Here is a 16760-nt window from a genome sequence, read left to right as displayed (position 1 = left end):
TGTTATTTTCAAAAGAAAATGTGGAGGCAAAAAGTTTTTTATGTGAATTAATAATGAAGATATATGCCAAAAAGACAGGAAGGCACAAGAGGTGAGTGAGGCATTGGATTCATTTCTAAATTTAAGCATGAGGGGTAAAAAATTGTTACCATGACATTATATAGCAACTAAAGAAAATATGCAGAATAATTCCCAGGGACAAGTTTTTCTTGTGGAATTATATTCAAGGAGGATATTACTTCATTAGTGCTTGTACAGGGATATTGTAGTAACAGAGTTGGCTTTGGGTATAATTTATAGAAATGCTATTTTGAAAGACTTTTTGAATACTTTGTAAAGGTGATGGATTAACATTCAATTAAAATTCATGGACAGCATTTCAAGTTGGGAAAGGATCTGAGACCACAGGGTCCAAAGAAATGCCACAGGACTGACTCTCATGTGTCTGACAGCACATGCCACTCTCCAGCAGGTGCTGTGGGTCAGTCAGCTAATGACTGAATTCTCTCACAAGTACTTGAAGGACCAAAATTCCATTCTTAATTTAGAGTCAACTCAGTTTAGTCATTTCTATAAGTGCCTCTATGCGTGGGGCCGGCACCACTGAGGAGAGAGGGTCTGCACCCAGAAGGAAGCATCGCTGTGGAAAATTCTACCAGTGCCTGGCTTTCATGTTGCTCCCCCTGATATTTCTGCTCATTATGCAAACAATCATCACAGAACACACTAACAAATGTTAGAAAGGTTCCCTATTTGAAGAAGGTCTTCAGGGGAGAGACCTCTGTTCATCTCTTTCCACAGTTCTACCTCAACTACTCAGAGAACCCTGTTGTAACTCAGAAGTAAAAATCTGAACTCTAGAATTATGTTTTCATATAAAAAGCCACTCAACAGACAAAAGATAAAGCAATCATTTCACTCCAAGCACTTCTCAGTGTGCTTGGCTGACTTCAGAATACATCACTGTAACAGACAAGGCACAGTTTCATTCTGAACTTTGTAGGTTGGACTTCACAGCTCACTGCTTATCCCTAGCCCTTCATACATCAGCCATGTGTGTTTGTGACCTTCCCCTTATTTCCAACGAAGTTCTCCTTTACGGCTGCCTTTAAATTGAATTATTAATCCAGGCATTCTAGGTAATTCCAGATATCATCTGTGGAAAAATGTTATCAGGGATGTGAATGAAGGAGGAGGTGGAAAGGAATATGCTATACTAAATGTAACTCATTCATTCCACATCTCATGTTTATAAGATTGGGTCCAAAAAGGGGGGGGGGGGTGCAGATCTGCCTCAACCTATAGATTAAAAATTAAAGATCAGCCCTGGCCAGTTTGGCTCAGCGGTTACAGCGTCGGCCTGCAGTCCAGAGAGACCCGGGTTCAGTTCCCGCTAAGGGCATGTGCCTCGGTTGCAGTTTGTCCTCAGCCCTGGATGAGTCGTGCAAGTGGCAACCACTTGATGTGTCCCTTTCACACCGATGTTTCTCTCTCTCTCCCTCCCACTCTATCTGAACAAAAAACGGAAAAATGTCCTCGGGTGAGGATTAAAAAAAAAAAGTAAAGATCAAAGTTAGGTTGACATTGACATTCGAGCCTTTCAATTTGCCCAGGTGTAAGAGTGTTTCTGAACCTCTACAAGAATATGAATCATACTGTGTGCGGGTAAGGCCTGAGAACAGACACACCTCTTTCAAATGCATTGTTTCATTTACTCCTCATAACAAACCTGAGGGAGAGTAAAATCTCCATTGGAGCAGATGAGGAAATCGAGGCACAGAGGAGCGCAGCATCTTGCCCTGTGCTCTCCAGCTGGTGAGTGACAAGGCCAGGCTTTAGGAATGGGTTTCAAATCCACTTCAGCCATCAGTCCCCGACACATGGTGGAAAGAATGTTACAGGCAAAGAAATAGTTTCCTAGAATAAAGTTACAGCAGTCTACATGTCCTTCTGCAGCTGATAACTGGGGCATCAATTTCCTTTGAAATTCCGGGCCCTAAATATCAGCATCCCTACAGAAGGTACAAAAGACTTAGCGTTGTAATTTATAATTGCTGATCCCGATCTACAATTAGATTTCATGGGACCTGGAACACCAGATATCAAGAACCATTAATGTAACCTCTTTGTCAATATAGAAAATTGCGAGCATTTTCATATCTTTATAATACCTGTATCTTATTAAAAACAAAAATACAATAGGCCCTCTGCCATCTATAATAAATTTGATAAGATCACCATATTGAAAAATTCACATTTAAGGCAATGAGATAAAGGTCTGCTTACCCCTCCTTCATGTCGTTAATAGGGAGCGGAACCCTGCCGCCCCTGTCCAGGGCCGACGTGATGTTGATGGCATTCAGACGCTCGGGCTGCCACACGTTTTTCACGGCCCCCAGAAAGTCTCCGAGCACCTCGCTGGCCAACATTTCTTCTACGTTCATATTTTTAATGAAGAATTCTGCTTGATATGGTAACGGGAAGTCTAGTTTTGGTGAAAAAGGGTATGCATAGCTTTAACGAAGTAGTCTTTTACAAGAGAAACAAAAGAATAATTCTAGATTTGTTGATTTCTGTCATAATCCTGGCTTTGGAAATGATATTAATCCTGACTTTAAAGGTTTTCTGTATGACAGAGGACATACGTAAAAAATAACATTCATTTGGCCTGGCCGGTGTGGCTCACTGGTTGAACATCGACCCATGCATCAAGAGGTCGCCGGTTCAATTTCTGGCCAGGGCACATGCCCAGGTTGTGGGCCTGATCCCCACTGGGGGCCATGCAGGACGCAGCCAATCGATGTTCTTTCTCATTGATGTTTCTAACTCTCTCTCTCTCTCCCTTTCTCTCTCTCTAAAATCAATACAGAAAAAATTTTTTAAAAAAAAACATACATTTGACACAGACTTTGATCCACAATGCAATGAAATCCAAGGACACCACAAGGATTTTTTTTTTTTTTTTTAAAGCCAAATTAGCCTGTAACTTGCTGGTGATGTGCTGGCTTCCTCCCTCTGCCTCACCCAGGCAGAAGGCACACTTCTGGAATTCTACATGGGTAAAAATATTATTGCTGTATTTATAGTGTTTTAAAATTAACAGATCTTTTTCAACTACATTGTCTTATTTAATTATGACAACCCTAAGTCATGCTGTCCCATTCAAACAGAAGAAGAAGTTGAAGCACAGAGTAACATTCTTTCCAGAGAGAACATTGTAAAATATCAGTCCTTACTTGTGGGTTGTTGACATATGATTTGAAATATATTTTTAATTTGCAATATAGTCATGTGTCGCTTAACGACAGGGAGCATTCTGAGAAATGCATTAAGCAATTTTGTGCAAACATCCAACAGTGCACTTACACAAACCTAGATGGTATAGCCTGCTATATGCCGAGGCAATGTGGTCGAGCATAGTGCTCCTAGGCTGCAGGCCTGCACAGCGTGTCACTGTACTGAAAACTGGAGGTAACTGTAACACAGTGGTAGTAAATATGTGTGTATCTAAACATAGGAAAGGTACAATAAAAATACAGTATTTGTCCAACCACTGTGTTATACATCTAAAACACAAAATGCTGAATGTAAACTGAAATAGAAAAATAAGATAAAAATGTATGGCATAAAAGATAAAAATGTGTACACCTGTATAGGGCCCTTACAATGAATGGAACTGCAGGACTGGAAGTTGCTGGGGGGTGAGCCGGTGAGTGAGTGGTGAGTGAGCCAGTACTGTAGACTCTATGAACACTGTACCCATAGGCTACACTCAATTTATTTTTAAAAAGAACTTAGCATTGTGCTACAATGTTATGATGGCTACAACATCAATGGGTGACGGGAATTTTTCAGCTCCATTATAACCTTCTGGGACCATGTCCCAAATGTTGTTATGCAGTACATGACTGTATCACTGGTCTTTTTGGAGCATGCTAAAACATTACTGTTTACTAAATTAAATACTGATTATATTTTCAATAAAAATTCTGAAATTATAACGATATCATTATTTTGATCACTCTATAATTAAATATGCTAGAGAAATTATATTTTAAATTTCTCATGAAATTCCCTCTCATATAGAGATTTAGCTTTCCTCCTCCCTGATGTCTCATCAATATTTCCCTCCAGAGATTTCAAAATTAGTGTTTTAAATGAACTGAATGTCCAATTCACATTCTCAATATAAGAAACTCAAAATAAATATATTTCAGTTTCTCACAGGTTATTCTTGAATTATAAATTATTTCCCATAGTTTAATTGTTCAATTAAGATAAAGAATAGCTTTCCTTTTCTTTAATAATATTTCTATAGTATTAAAAGCTACTATTTTTTTTTCAGTACTTAGATGAGGCAGGCCAAGCTCATGGGTTGAGGTGAACTGTCACGTTTATTACTCACAATCAGAGGGGTGAGTGGGCATTTGTATTGTTCTCCATACTTTCAGAAGGGCAATCTGCTTTTAGCAATATCCAGAAATTTACCATTATTTGAATTTATATGATTTTTACCTCAGCTAACAGAGACTGTATACAGAGGGCTCAGGGAAGCTCCCAGAATAGAGGAAGAATTTACAAAATATTCAACTTTAGCAATTACTGTAATAATATGAACAGGATGGTTATCTAAATTCTTTCCCTAAAAGGAAAACAGCCCTGGCCAGTTCGGCTCAGTGGTTAGAGTGTCGGCCCTCAGATCAAAGAGTTGAGGGTTCGATTCCAGTCAAGGGCACGTACCTTGGTGGCAGTTCGTCCCCGGTCCTGGTCGGGGTCTAGCAGGAGGCAACCAGTCGATGTGTCCCTCTCACACTGATGTTTCTCGCTCTCTCCTTCCCTCCCACTCTATCTGAAAATAAATATGAAAATATCCTCAGGTGAATATTTAATAAAAGGAAAAGAGCCTGCTGAGCGTCGGCCTGCAGACCAGACTCCCGGGTTTGGTTCCTGCTAGGGGCACATACCACCAAAAAAAAAAAAGGAAAAGAAAATATTTCTGGACTATACACAGATTTAAAGTCCCAAGCAGTAATTATAACATGTATATACCCTTTGATTTATTTCATTAAAACTTATATATCTATAAAGTATTCCACTTACTCAATAAAATAAAAACTAAAAACTACAAATAAATAACTGAAGTCCTGATGACCTCATTTCTTCTGAAGCCTCTTTCATACTAAAAGACATTTTCTGCCGATGGTGACCTCACAGCAGACATTCTGGCGTTACAGTTTCCAAGAGCATTTTCTAGAGTGTGGTGTCTCCCTAAAGGCTGAGTTTTTCATGTGTTTGATGTACAGGCCATCTGCAATCTTCTAAAATATCATATTATTCTCTTCTATGTAGATACATTTCCTATTTTATATAGATACATTTCCTGTTTCATACAGATAAACAGTAGCTTAACCATACTACCTTTTCCCCCCCCGCGCACCCAGAAATAGTCATGCAGAAAAATGTCATGAAGGCCAGTTTCCTGGCAATAAATAATATTTATAAATGATGCCAAATATAGTTTTGGAGTACTCTAGAAGTCTATCCTCTATTAATTTCATTCCGTGTTTTTACATCCACTTTTCTAAAGAAGCGTGTAAAAGTTGTTTCTTCTGATCAATGCTGCTTTTTGGAGAACTTTGACTTGGCTTTTCCTAATCCATGTGACCCTGCTTCGTGGTTCTTTTACGAGACCGGCTGCTGCCACACCCCTCGGAGGCTCCTGGCTGGGCAGCTGCCTGCTGTCTGCCCAGCCAAGCGTGGCTGCCAGGAGTCCTGGAGATGAGTCACACAGCTTTCTAACTTTGGGGAAATCCCATGCCTGCTATATTTGGACATCACAGAGGCCAAGGGAACAGTAGGCCAACAGATTGGTGGCAAGCCTCAGAGGTACTAAACCCAATTTAGAGAATCACTCTGTGTACTCTCCTTGAGCTCCAGGCTGTGAGTCTACAGAACTAATTTCCCATTAGGCCTCTCGAAGCAGGAGACAGCTGGGCAAGGAGTCAGGCTGAGCGTGATTATCCTGCTATCCAACTCATTTCTTTTCCTAACTTTATCTGGGAGAAATGGCATGTGTGTCGTTCATGTCCAAAGATGTACATCCTAGAGCCCATACAGACTGCATCTATACCAGCAGGGTAAGTGCACATCATTTGGTTCCCTGGTTTTCCATTTGGGGCCCCTGAACCTCTGCAAAAGGCAAGAGCGGCTCTGCATGAAGTAAAATGGAGGCTCCCAAAAACCATCTCTATTCCGCCCTCATCAACACAGCTTCAAAACCCTGATTTAAAAAAAAAAAAAAAAAAAAAATAGCCCCTAAAGCCAACTTTCAATTCTACAGCTGTCTAGCAGCCTTCCACTAGTACTTGCTTGAACATGGGTCCCCACACATCAACACCTACTGGGATGCCTGTGGACTCTGTATCCACAGGACTGAAATGAGACTTGAGAAAGAAGAGGTTCAAACCACAGACCAGGCCATCTCTCAGTTACCAGGGACTACCATACCTGACAAAGGGTTTTGAGTCACTCTGAGAGCATAATGGTGAAGTTAGTGGTCTAAGCGTGTTGTAATGTAACTGTATAACTGTACTGTTGAAGTCCTTAGAAGAAAGGAAACTTTGCAGTTATTCCACTCATTAAGGGTATTCCAATCCTACAGGGACCGTTTAGACTGGATGCAAGCATCCAAATACAATTGGAGTCAAATACAAGCCTTCCCTGATCCAAATGTCAATACCTACCAAAGCCTTTGGGAAGTGAAAAAGTGGACGAGGATTATTCTGTCCAAGCCTACATAACTGGCATTTGGACATGCTTTTCATATGGGAAGGTCGTTTTTAATTTTAAAGTAGCAGATTTGTTGTTTGCAACTGATATTGCTAAAACACCTGGGGAAAACTCATACAAAAGGGTCCAAGCAATCTCCTGGATTGTGGACTGCATCATCAATTCTACAGAAAATGGTTTTCTTTTGTATAGTGTAAAGGCAATTTTTAACCCAGCCTTTGCTAAATTATCATGAAATCCAAATTAGTAGGTTCTGATCAAGTATGTTGTGTTTGCTCATTTGTTTTTATTTTATTTTTTTATCCTTACCTGAGAACATTTTTCCATTTTTTGTTCAGACAGAGTGGAAGGGAGAAAGAGAGAGAGAAAGAGAGAGAGAGAGAGAGAGAGAAAGAGAAACATCGATGTGAAAGGGACACATCGAGTGGTCGCCACCCACACGACCAACCATGGCCAGGGACAAACTGCAACTGAGGTACGTGCCCTTAGCGGGAACTGAACCCGGGTCTCTCTGAATCGCAGGCCAATGCTCCAACCGCTGAGCCAAACCGGCCAGGGCTGCTCATTTGTTTTTAATGGTACTGGTAAACAGAAGAATTCTCCTGCCCAGCTGCACAATTATTTTCCTGTTTTCCGGAAAAGGCTCTGTCCACTCTTCTCCATCACCCTCATGAATGATATCTGCTACAGAGAGGAGTATCCCATGACATATACATTTGAACTAAAATGTTTTTAGTGGTACGTATTTTTCCCAATCAAATGCCAAAATAGGGTCAGAATATTTGAGAGTGCAATTCTGGGAATATTTCCTGTGTCCGTCCAAATCTTTGGGAATCACTTACAATTTGAGCATGTGCAACTCTAAATTGCTGATGGACTCCAGCAATTACTGATGAATGATTAGCTATTAGGGAGGAGACACTGACCCAAATTACAGTTTACTTCTGCCCATCAATAACTCTATCTTCACATACAATTGGACTGCAACCTATGATGAGTTTTAAAATGAAATAATGAAACTAGCTAATAATTACTGACTGTGCACTCTGTGCTCAGCCCCATGTGAAGCACACTTCAAGTAGCTCGTGGAATCTGTATCCCAGACTTATAAGAGCAATTCTGTTCTTAGTTTTGTTTTGTATATGATGAAACCAAGGCCTGGAGAAATAAGTGACACCATAACACATCATGATATTTTCTTTTGTTTTCTGTTTTGTTTTGTTTTTGGTACGCGCCCCTAGCGGGAACCGAACCTGGGGCTCTCTGGTCCGCGGGCCAATGCTCCAACCGCTGAGCCAAACCGGCCAGGGCACATCATGATATTTTATAACAAATTAAAATACAACTTAGTTTCCTTTTCTACATTTTACTATTTCATTAGTTACATTAGGTATCCGGTACTTTAAAATCCTTAATTATATTTTACATAGATATAAAACATAATGAAATACTTCTTGTAAATAAGGAAGTGATCAGCAATATATTTTTTCATACCTACCTTCCGCTGACATTATATTAATTATCAAATTATGCCTTGCGGTCTCAAAGGTACGCCTATTGTAGGCAGTTATCTATCGGAAAATGAAAATCACATTAAAGAAGTGAAATGTTATTTGGAAAATAAAATTCATTAAAGACAAAATGAAAACAAATTGCCGTTCTTTCCATTTTCATCGTTTGTTTGTATACTTACAAAACATTCCTTCTCTCACAATAAGAACTCAAAGCTTTTAGCAATATTATGGGAAAATAAATAATAAGATCTAATTAGCATGCTGAAGCAAGTTAAAATCAGAAAAACCCTTTCACAGAAGGCTGTTAAGTGCTCATCGCAATACAGATGCACCATTAGTAAATGGATTAACCATTATGAATTATTTACCAGTGCAATTCTAAAATTTCAAAAACCTCAAAACAATTTATTTTTGTACTTTTAAATGGAGCATAAGGATTATACTGGACAGTACACTTTAAACAAGCACATCTCTGTGTTATTTGCACACCAACCAGTCAAAATATGTCATGAATAACCCTTGGGAAATCATATCTCAAGGGAGTAAAGCGCCAAGGGTCATGGTATATAAAGCTCGTGGCACATGCTCAAAAACACAAATCAATCCCTTTGTACAGTCAAATATTAGTAAACATTTGCAGAGCCAATGAACTCACATCAAAGTCAACTCAGAAATAGCCACTGCAAACAACAAACAAAGTGAAGGCCAAAAATAGGGTAATACTTCAAAAATCAAGAAATAATTAACATTAGAACAGATATGAAATCATTCAGACAGGTTTGCAGTACCTCAAAAAAAATAAATAAATAAACCCCAAAATAAACAAATAGATTGTGCAAAGTCTTAGCGTCCCAGCACCTGGCTTCTGGCAATGATTACAGCTGTGGTTGACACTGAGAAAGAAGAGTAGAACAAGCTAAGACTAAAGAGGAATATCTTGCTTATTTAAAAACAAATATCAAAGATTTTCATAGCATCACATATGAGCTTTAAACGAAATAAATTACACTTAGAAATATTTGCGAAAACAGTAAAAATTAAAATTGATATTCCAAACCTTTAACAATATTTATTTTATTTTAAAAATTTTTTATTTATTAATTTGTTTTTGTTACAGATGTTTCTCATTTTCCCCCCATTGACACCCTCCTCCCCTTCCCCCCAGCCACATCCCAGTTTTGTTGTCTATATTCATTGGGCTTTAACAATATTTAAAAATACATATTCTGAAAGGCATATTATTACACAAAATTAAAAGAATTCTTTCCACAATCTGTTGAATTTAATGACTTCCTTCCTGTGTTTATTAGACACAAATTAATTAGATCAACACTGAAATGATGACTAATTGTTAAAATAAACTAGGAACTATTGTTCACAAAGAAGCAAATGAAAAAATGTAATAAAGATTTCATTTGGGAATCTTCATGATTTTTAACAGTTCATTCTGCAAAGAACTTAATCATATTCTCAATGAGAAAAAAGTATCAATCCTCTACTATTTGTTACATCTCAAAGCTAAAACTCAGAAAGAAATAAGAGACATTTTTGAGTGAGTGGCAGTATTTTTATGGTTAGCCTTCCTATAATCATCACAAATCTCACTATTGTAAATTTCATAAATTCTAATGATTTTTTTAAAAAAAATCACAGCTACTACAGGGAGTGAAGAACTTTCAAGAATCAGGATGAATAACTTTGTTATCTGAACTTATATTTAATGTTTAATTTTAACAGGTATAACAGAATGAAGTCCTTCTATCACTTCTAATGAGATGTTTAAATACTCTAATATTCTCAATCAAATTTTACTTATCATGATAATGCGAAGCCCTTTGTAGCAGAAAGGTATGTGTGTGTGTGCTTTTTTTTTTTTTTTTTTATCCTCACCCAAGGACATTTTTCCATTTTTGGTTCAGATAGAGTGGGAGGGAGAGAGAGAGAAACATGGACGTGAAAGGGACACATTGAGTGGCTGCCTCCCCCATGACCCCAACCAGGGCTGAGGACAAAATGCAACCAAGTTACACGCCCTTAGCGGGAACTGAACCCAGGTCTCTCTGGACCACAGGCCAATGCTCTAACCACTGAGCAAAACCAGCCTGGGCTGTGCGTGCTTTTTTGATCCCCTATTTTAGATGCTTAATACATATCTACAGAATAAACTAAGCAGTAGATTTATATTAGTTTAAGATATGCAAACTCCTGACTATATTATTAATAGAATATTTTAAAATATTATAAATATGCTAATATATATGGGTATAAAATGTGTTATTTGCTACTTGTGTTAGAGGAAAGATAGGCTAAATTTTCATCATTATATTTTAGTATATTATTTGATACATTTTCATAACATTATATCTTAGTTATAAGGTATAAGAACATGATGAACCCCAGTGAATCCTCTCTCAACACATGTATTTCTCTGCCTGAGCCCCCTGTCTCTCTCCAACCAGAAATAGTCATTTTGAATTTTGTATCTATCATCTCCTTCATTTTAAATACAGTTTTATTATAAATACATGTATGCTTAAAATATATTGTTTCATTTGCTTGTTTTCTGAGCTTTATAAAATGGTAAACTGTATGTTGTTTCCTGGGTCTGGTGTTTTTTACTCAACATTATGTTTAAAACATGTATCCATTCATCCGAGATTAAGTTCACTGTTGCCATAAACATCCACTGTGTGACTGACTACTCCACAATTTAGTTATGTATTCTCTTGCTGGTGAACTTTGGGGTCACCACTGCTTTGTGGGGCTCTTATGTGTTGCTACACAAACACAGTTCACTGAGCATGATCGTACCTGCCTCTGAGTGGACACTTGCAAGTGTTTCTTCTGGGCATGCACCTGGAAGTGGGGCTACCAGATCACAGGGCCCAGTGACAGTCTGCCATGGGAAACATTCACTGCTGTCTTCCAAAGTGGTTATGCCAATTCCCATCAACTCACAATGAAATTGACTGAGAGTAAAATTCTCATTGTGATTTTTTAAAAATATCTTTTTATTGATTTTAGCGAGAGAGGAAGGGAGAGAGAGAGAGAGAGAAAAATCCATGTGAGAGAGAAACATGGATCAGCTGCCTCCTGCATGTTCCCTGTTGGGGATCAAGCCCACAACCCAGGCATGTACCCTGACTGGGAATCGAACCAGCAACCTTCTGCTGCATGGGACGGCACCCACAAAACTGAGCCACACTGGCCAGGGCCTCATTGTGATGTGAATCTGAATATTCCTCATTACTGCTGGGAGTAAGCTTCTTTACATAAGATGTCTCCTCTTTAGTGAAATATCTATTCATGTCTTTTTCTCACTGGATTATAGCAGTGCTCTTCTATATTTCAGGTACTATCAGTCATACATATATATAATATTTTCTTCCTGTTTGTGGATTGTCTTTTTTTTAATGGCTTCTTTTTGGTGAACAGAAGTTCACAAGTTTAATACAGTACAAATTTATCAATCTTCTCTTAAGTAATAATACTTATGCATTATTTCAGAAATACTTTCCTACCCCAAACTCAGAAAGTTCTTCTACATTTTCATATAATAGCTTAAAATTTTGCTTTTCACATTTAAATCCTCAATCTAGACTTGAGTTTTTTATTTCCTATGAAGTAAGAATCTAATTTTATGTTTGCCACATGGCTAACCAATCATCTGAGTACCATTCAATAAAACAGACATCCTTTTCCCCAATGATCTGTGGCACCATCTCTTCAGATAGATACCATTGTTCCTTACAAGGCAGATGTGATGGTTAATACCTTCAATATTTTGATGCACTATTTCTTCTGCCTAAGACAGCCTTCCTTCTAGTCTATGAAGTGAATTCCTATTTACCCTCTTACGACCCTGCATCAAACAGCACGTTCTTATTCTAACAGTCATGTCAGTGTTGGCAAAGTACGTGTTTCCATTTCAGTGCTTCTACTCCTGGACTCTCCTGTTCTTCATCTTTCTATCACCAGCATCTATCATAATGTTTAGGACATGGTAGAGGCTCATACAAAGTCTGCATAATGATTGGATTTTAACAAACATGAAATTTGAAATTAAATATGGAGCAAATAAGTTTGTATTTATTTTCTTAAATAGAATTCATATTAGAGTAATCTATTTATTTTAAATGTCTTAATTTTTCCCATTAATTTGGACTGTCCTTTTTTATATAAAAGCTGAAACAAACAACTGAAATGACACACATCAATGAAACAGAATTAAGAGCCCCTAAACCACATGCATATGGGCAAATAATTTTTGACAAAGGAGCCAAAAACATACAATGGAGAAAAGGAAGCCTCTTCAATAAACGGTGCTGGGAAGCCACATGCAAAAGAATGAAACTAGAGAATAGTTTGTCCTGATGTACAAAAATTAATTTGAAATGGTCCAAAGACCTAAATATAAGATTTGAAATAGTAATTACATAGGAGAAAACAGGTACTAAACTTATGGACCTTGGTCTTAGAGAAGATCTATGAGTTTGACCCCAAAGGCAAGTGAAGTAAAGGCAAAAATAAACAAATGGGACTATATCAAACTAAAAAGCTTCTGCACAGCAAAAGAAACCACCAACAAAACAAAAGGAATCAACCAAATGGGAGAAGATATCTGCAAACAACAGCTCCAACAAAGGGTTAATATTCAAAATATATAAAGAACTCATGCAACTCAACACCAAACAAACAAACAATCCAATTGAAAAATGGGCAGAGGAACTGAACAGACACTTCTCCCAAGAAGACATAACAAGCCAACAGACATATGAAAAGATGTTCAACTTTATTAGCTACTAGAGAAATGCACATCAACACTACAACGAGATACCACCTCACACCTGGTAGTATGGCTATTATCAATGAAACAAGTAATAACAAGTGTTAGAGAGACTGCGGAGAAAAAGGAAACCTCATTCACTGCTGGTGGGAATGTAAACTGGTACAGCCACTATGGAAAACAGTATGGAGGCTCCTAAAAATGTTAAGAATAGAGTTACCATATGACCTAGCAACCCATCTTCTGGGTATCTACCCAAAAAGTTTGAAAACATTTATTCACAAAGATATATGCACCCCTATTTTCAATGCAGCATTATTCACGGTGGCCAAGACAAGAGAAGTAATCAAAGTGTCCTTCAAAAGATGATTGGATAAAGAATATGCGGTATATATACACAATGGAATACTACTCAGCATAAAAAAAATGAAATAATACCATTTGTGACAACAAGGATGGAAGTTGAAAATATTATGCTAAGCAAAATAAGTCAGTCAGAAAAAAACTAGGGACCATATGATTTTACTCATATGTGGGATATAAAACTGAAACTCATAGACACGGACAAAAGTATGGAGGTTACCAGAGGGAAGGGGAGTTAGTGGGTTGCAAAGGGGACCAAATCTATGGTGACAGAAGATGATTTGACTTTAGGTGGTGGGCACACAATGCAATATACAGATCATGAATAATAGAAATGTACACTTGAAACCTTGTAATCTTTTTAACCAATGTCACCCCAATAAATTTAATTTAAAAAACTAAAAATAAACAGAAAGGAATGGTGCATTTCCAAATGTTATCTAGTGTGTTTGCATGCACAAAATACTGAAAACCATTGCCAAGTAGTTTTAATTTCAACATCTGGAACTCAAATTATAAAAGCAAAATACAGTTTTGCTCATTCTAAGACATTACCTCAATGATTGTTGGTTTCCCCACATTTTCAGCTGTTGGAGACCCATATAGAACTCCATCACTATATGGTGTCCTTTGGATATATCGAAGCCATCCAGGTCGGTCTGGATAACCCATCAAATTTGTGTTGAATGTTATGGGATCATTACTGATCTCGCCTAGATAAGAAACAGAATTAAAATATAAGTCAGTTATTTCCACACATGTTGCTTTGGTAGTTTCAATCAAAATAGTTCTAAATTTTTTTCTTACATTTGTAGCAAACTACACACACATACACACACACACACACAACTAAATCCATCTGGGAATTCAGATCAGGGCCTCATTTAAAGAAAATTCCTTTTGGTTGTTTAGTTTGTCTAGAAACGTGATATAAAAAAGAAAGCAGATTTATACCGCTTCAGGGAAAATTTTCTTTTCTTTTTCTTATTTTGGTTACCTAAGAAGTAGAAAGTCCTACCAATGAGAAAACTGTCTTTGAGAAAACCTCTTAATCATGTTGATGTGTTCATTCTCTTGAGAAGGCTTCCTTTCATGAGACTCTGAACATTATCGAACTAATCTTTTTTTCCCTTTTATTGATTTTAGAGAGAGAGGAAAGGAGAGGGAGGGAGAGATAGAAATATTGATGAGAGAGAACATCGATTGGCCGCCTCCTGCATGCCCCCCCCCCCGCCCCCCGGGGATTGGGCCCACAACCTGGGCATGTGCCTTGACCGGGAATTGAATTGGCGACCTCTTGGTGCATGGGTTGATGCTCAACCACTGAGCCACACCGGCCTGACTATCAAACTAATCTTAAGGAATATCTCAAAATTATAAAAGTACAATTAAAACAAAAATAATGTAATTTTAAAACAATGGAGGATGAATTGAAAAAGATGTTACAAACTCAAAAGAAGTGTAATAATGACAACTTTTATTAATGACAAACAATAAATAATAGCTCATTTATTAGCACGTGCCTAGCCCTACAGGTGCTATCTCATCTGATTTTTAAACATACCTATAAAAGTAGTACTATCATTAGCCCTAATTATGTTGATGGAATATGTAATTTTCCATGTTAAGTAACTTCTCTATGGTCACGTTTAGTGGTAAAACTAGAATTTAATCTTGGCTGACTCCAGAAACTCTGCCCTTAACTACATGTTTTCTTCTCAAATACTAGAGTTGCTGCTCAAAAGTTTTAGCTGAATAGTTTTGCAAACACAGAATGCCACAGAAACATATTTTGAAAGATAATTGATGAAAATACTACTTTTTTTCCTAGAATGCTGTTGAGAACATGGTTAACTATATTTTATGAGTGTTTTCAGATACACTTTTCATCATATAATCTACACAAATATTTACATTAATTCTAATGCTATAATTTTTAGAAAATTCATTTATTACTTAAGAATTATAATAATTTATTTCTCTTGCTAGTCTATCTCTCCATTAATTTAATAACATTTGTGACAATCCAATATAACATAATGTAAAGCAACAGTGAAGACTTTGCAATTGGTATTACTTTCAGGGAAAAATTAAACTTCATTATATTATTATGAAGTCATATAAAAGTATTTCATATATAAAAGCTTTTCTGATAACTCTTTCTCATACCATAATTCATCCTCTTCTTCAACATATGTATAGTTTTCACAAATTCAGTGTACTATGTAAGATTCAAAGTTTTTTTGTTTTGTTTTTTCATCCTCACCCGAGGACATTTTTCGATATTTTGTTCAGATAGAGTGGGAGGGAGAGAGAGAAAAACATCGATGTGAAAGGGACACATCGCGTGGCTGCCACCCTCACGACCCAACCAGGGCCGGGGACAAACTGCAACCGAGGTACATGCCCTTAGCGGGAACCGAACCCGGGTCTCTCCGGACCACAGGCTGATGCTCTAACCGCTGAGCCAAACCGGCCAGGACAGATTCAAAGTTTTAATATGGAAAAATAACAACTATACAACTATAATTATTTCTACGCAAATATACGTAGATCTTTTGTCAGAAGCACAAAACTCAAGACTGGGAAACCAAAAATATGCTTTCTTCAAAATTCAAAAATTATTTCTTTCTGTAATTAAATTTCTAATCTTTTGATGGGAAATATCCTACAACAACCAGTTTATCACACACCCAGACCATTTCAAATAACGTTAACAATATTTTATCATACATCATATAAATTATGCACAATGAACAAAGAACAATTAGTAAATTAACCACTTTTTCCCCCCACCAAGTACATACCAGGTTTTGGGTAAGGTGGAAATTCTCCCTTAAAAGACTCTCTTTCCAAAACATGAACAAAGAGGACACCAGCAGATGGGTACACGTCGCGATCAGAGTGCACCTTGGAGAAGATGGTATACACTAAAAGCGAAGAGGTAAGATCGGAGACAGACAAATCATGAGACCTGCTTTTGATCATTCACTGTACACTGTAATGAAGGGTCCCACCGTGTAGGCGTTTCGGGGAAAACTGAAGCAACATGCAAGATGTTGTTAAGAAGTTTGTTTTAAAGGGAAGTGATTTTAGGACAAAACATCAAACAACTCTTTCAACGTGGCATATTTAGAGACTTTTAAAACACCATGTAAACAAAATTAGGAACATTTTAAAATTTTAGATTGTTATTAAATAATGAAGATATTCATAACATCTTTTTGGTAACTTCTTTTTATTGAAATCATTACCAACAAAATACATCATGAGACCTGACCAGCTACAGAATTGCTAGTTTATTTTTT

General features: G+C 37.3%; 1 protein-coding gene across 3 annotated transcripts in view; it reads right to left on the bottom strand.

Moving 5' to 3' along the window:
* Positions 1–16760, bottom strand: part of SGCE (sarcoglycan epsilon) — a 67498-nt gene that overhangs the window by 25017 nt on the left and 25721 nt on the right. For all 3 annotated transcript variants that reach the window (XM_036246643.1, XM_036246644.1, XM_036246642.1), the window contains 4 exons: positions 16260–16382; positions 14008–14165; positions 8288–8360; positions 2287–2485 (listed from right to left, as the gene is read on the bottom strand). In XM_036246643.1, the coding sequence (XP_036102536.1) occupies positions 2287–2485; positions 8288–8360; positions 14008–14165; positions 16260–16382 (553 nt within the window). The remainder of the gene's footprint in view (positions 1–2286; positions 2486–8287; positions 8361–14007; positions 14166–16259; positions 16383–16760) is intronic.

Source organism: Molossus molossus, unplaced genomic scaffold, assembly GCF_014108415.1.
Source record: "Molossus molossus isolate mMolMol1 unplaced genomic scaffold, mMolMol1.p scaffold_m16_p_7, whole genome shotgun sequence".
NCBI lineage: Eukaryota > Metazoa > Chordata > Mammalia > Chiroptera > Molossidae > Molossus > Molossus molossus.
The sequence above is the reverse complement of the archived record's forward strand: the minus strand, read 5'-3'. Positions and strand labels throughout refer to the sequence as shown.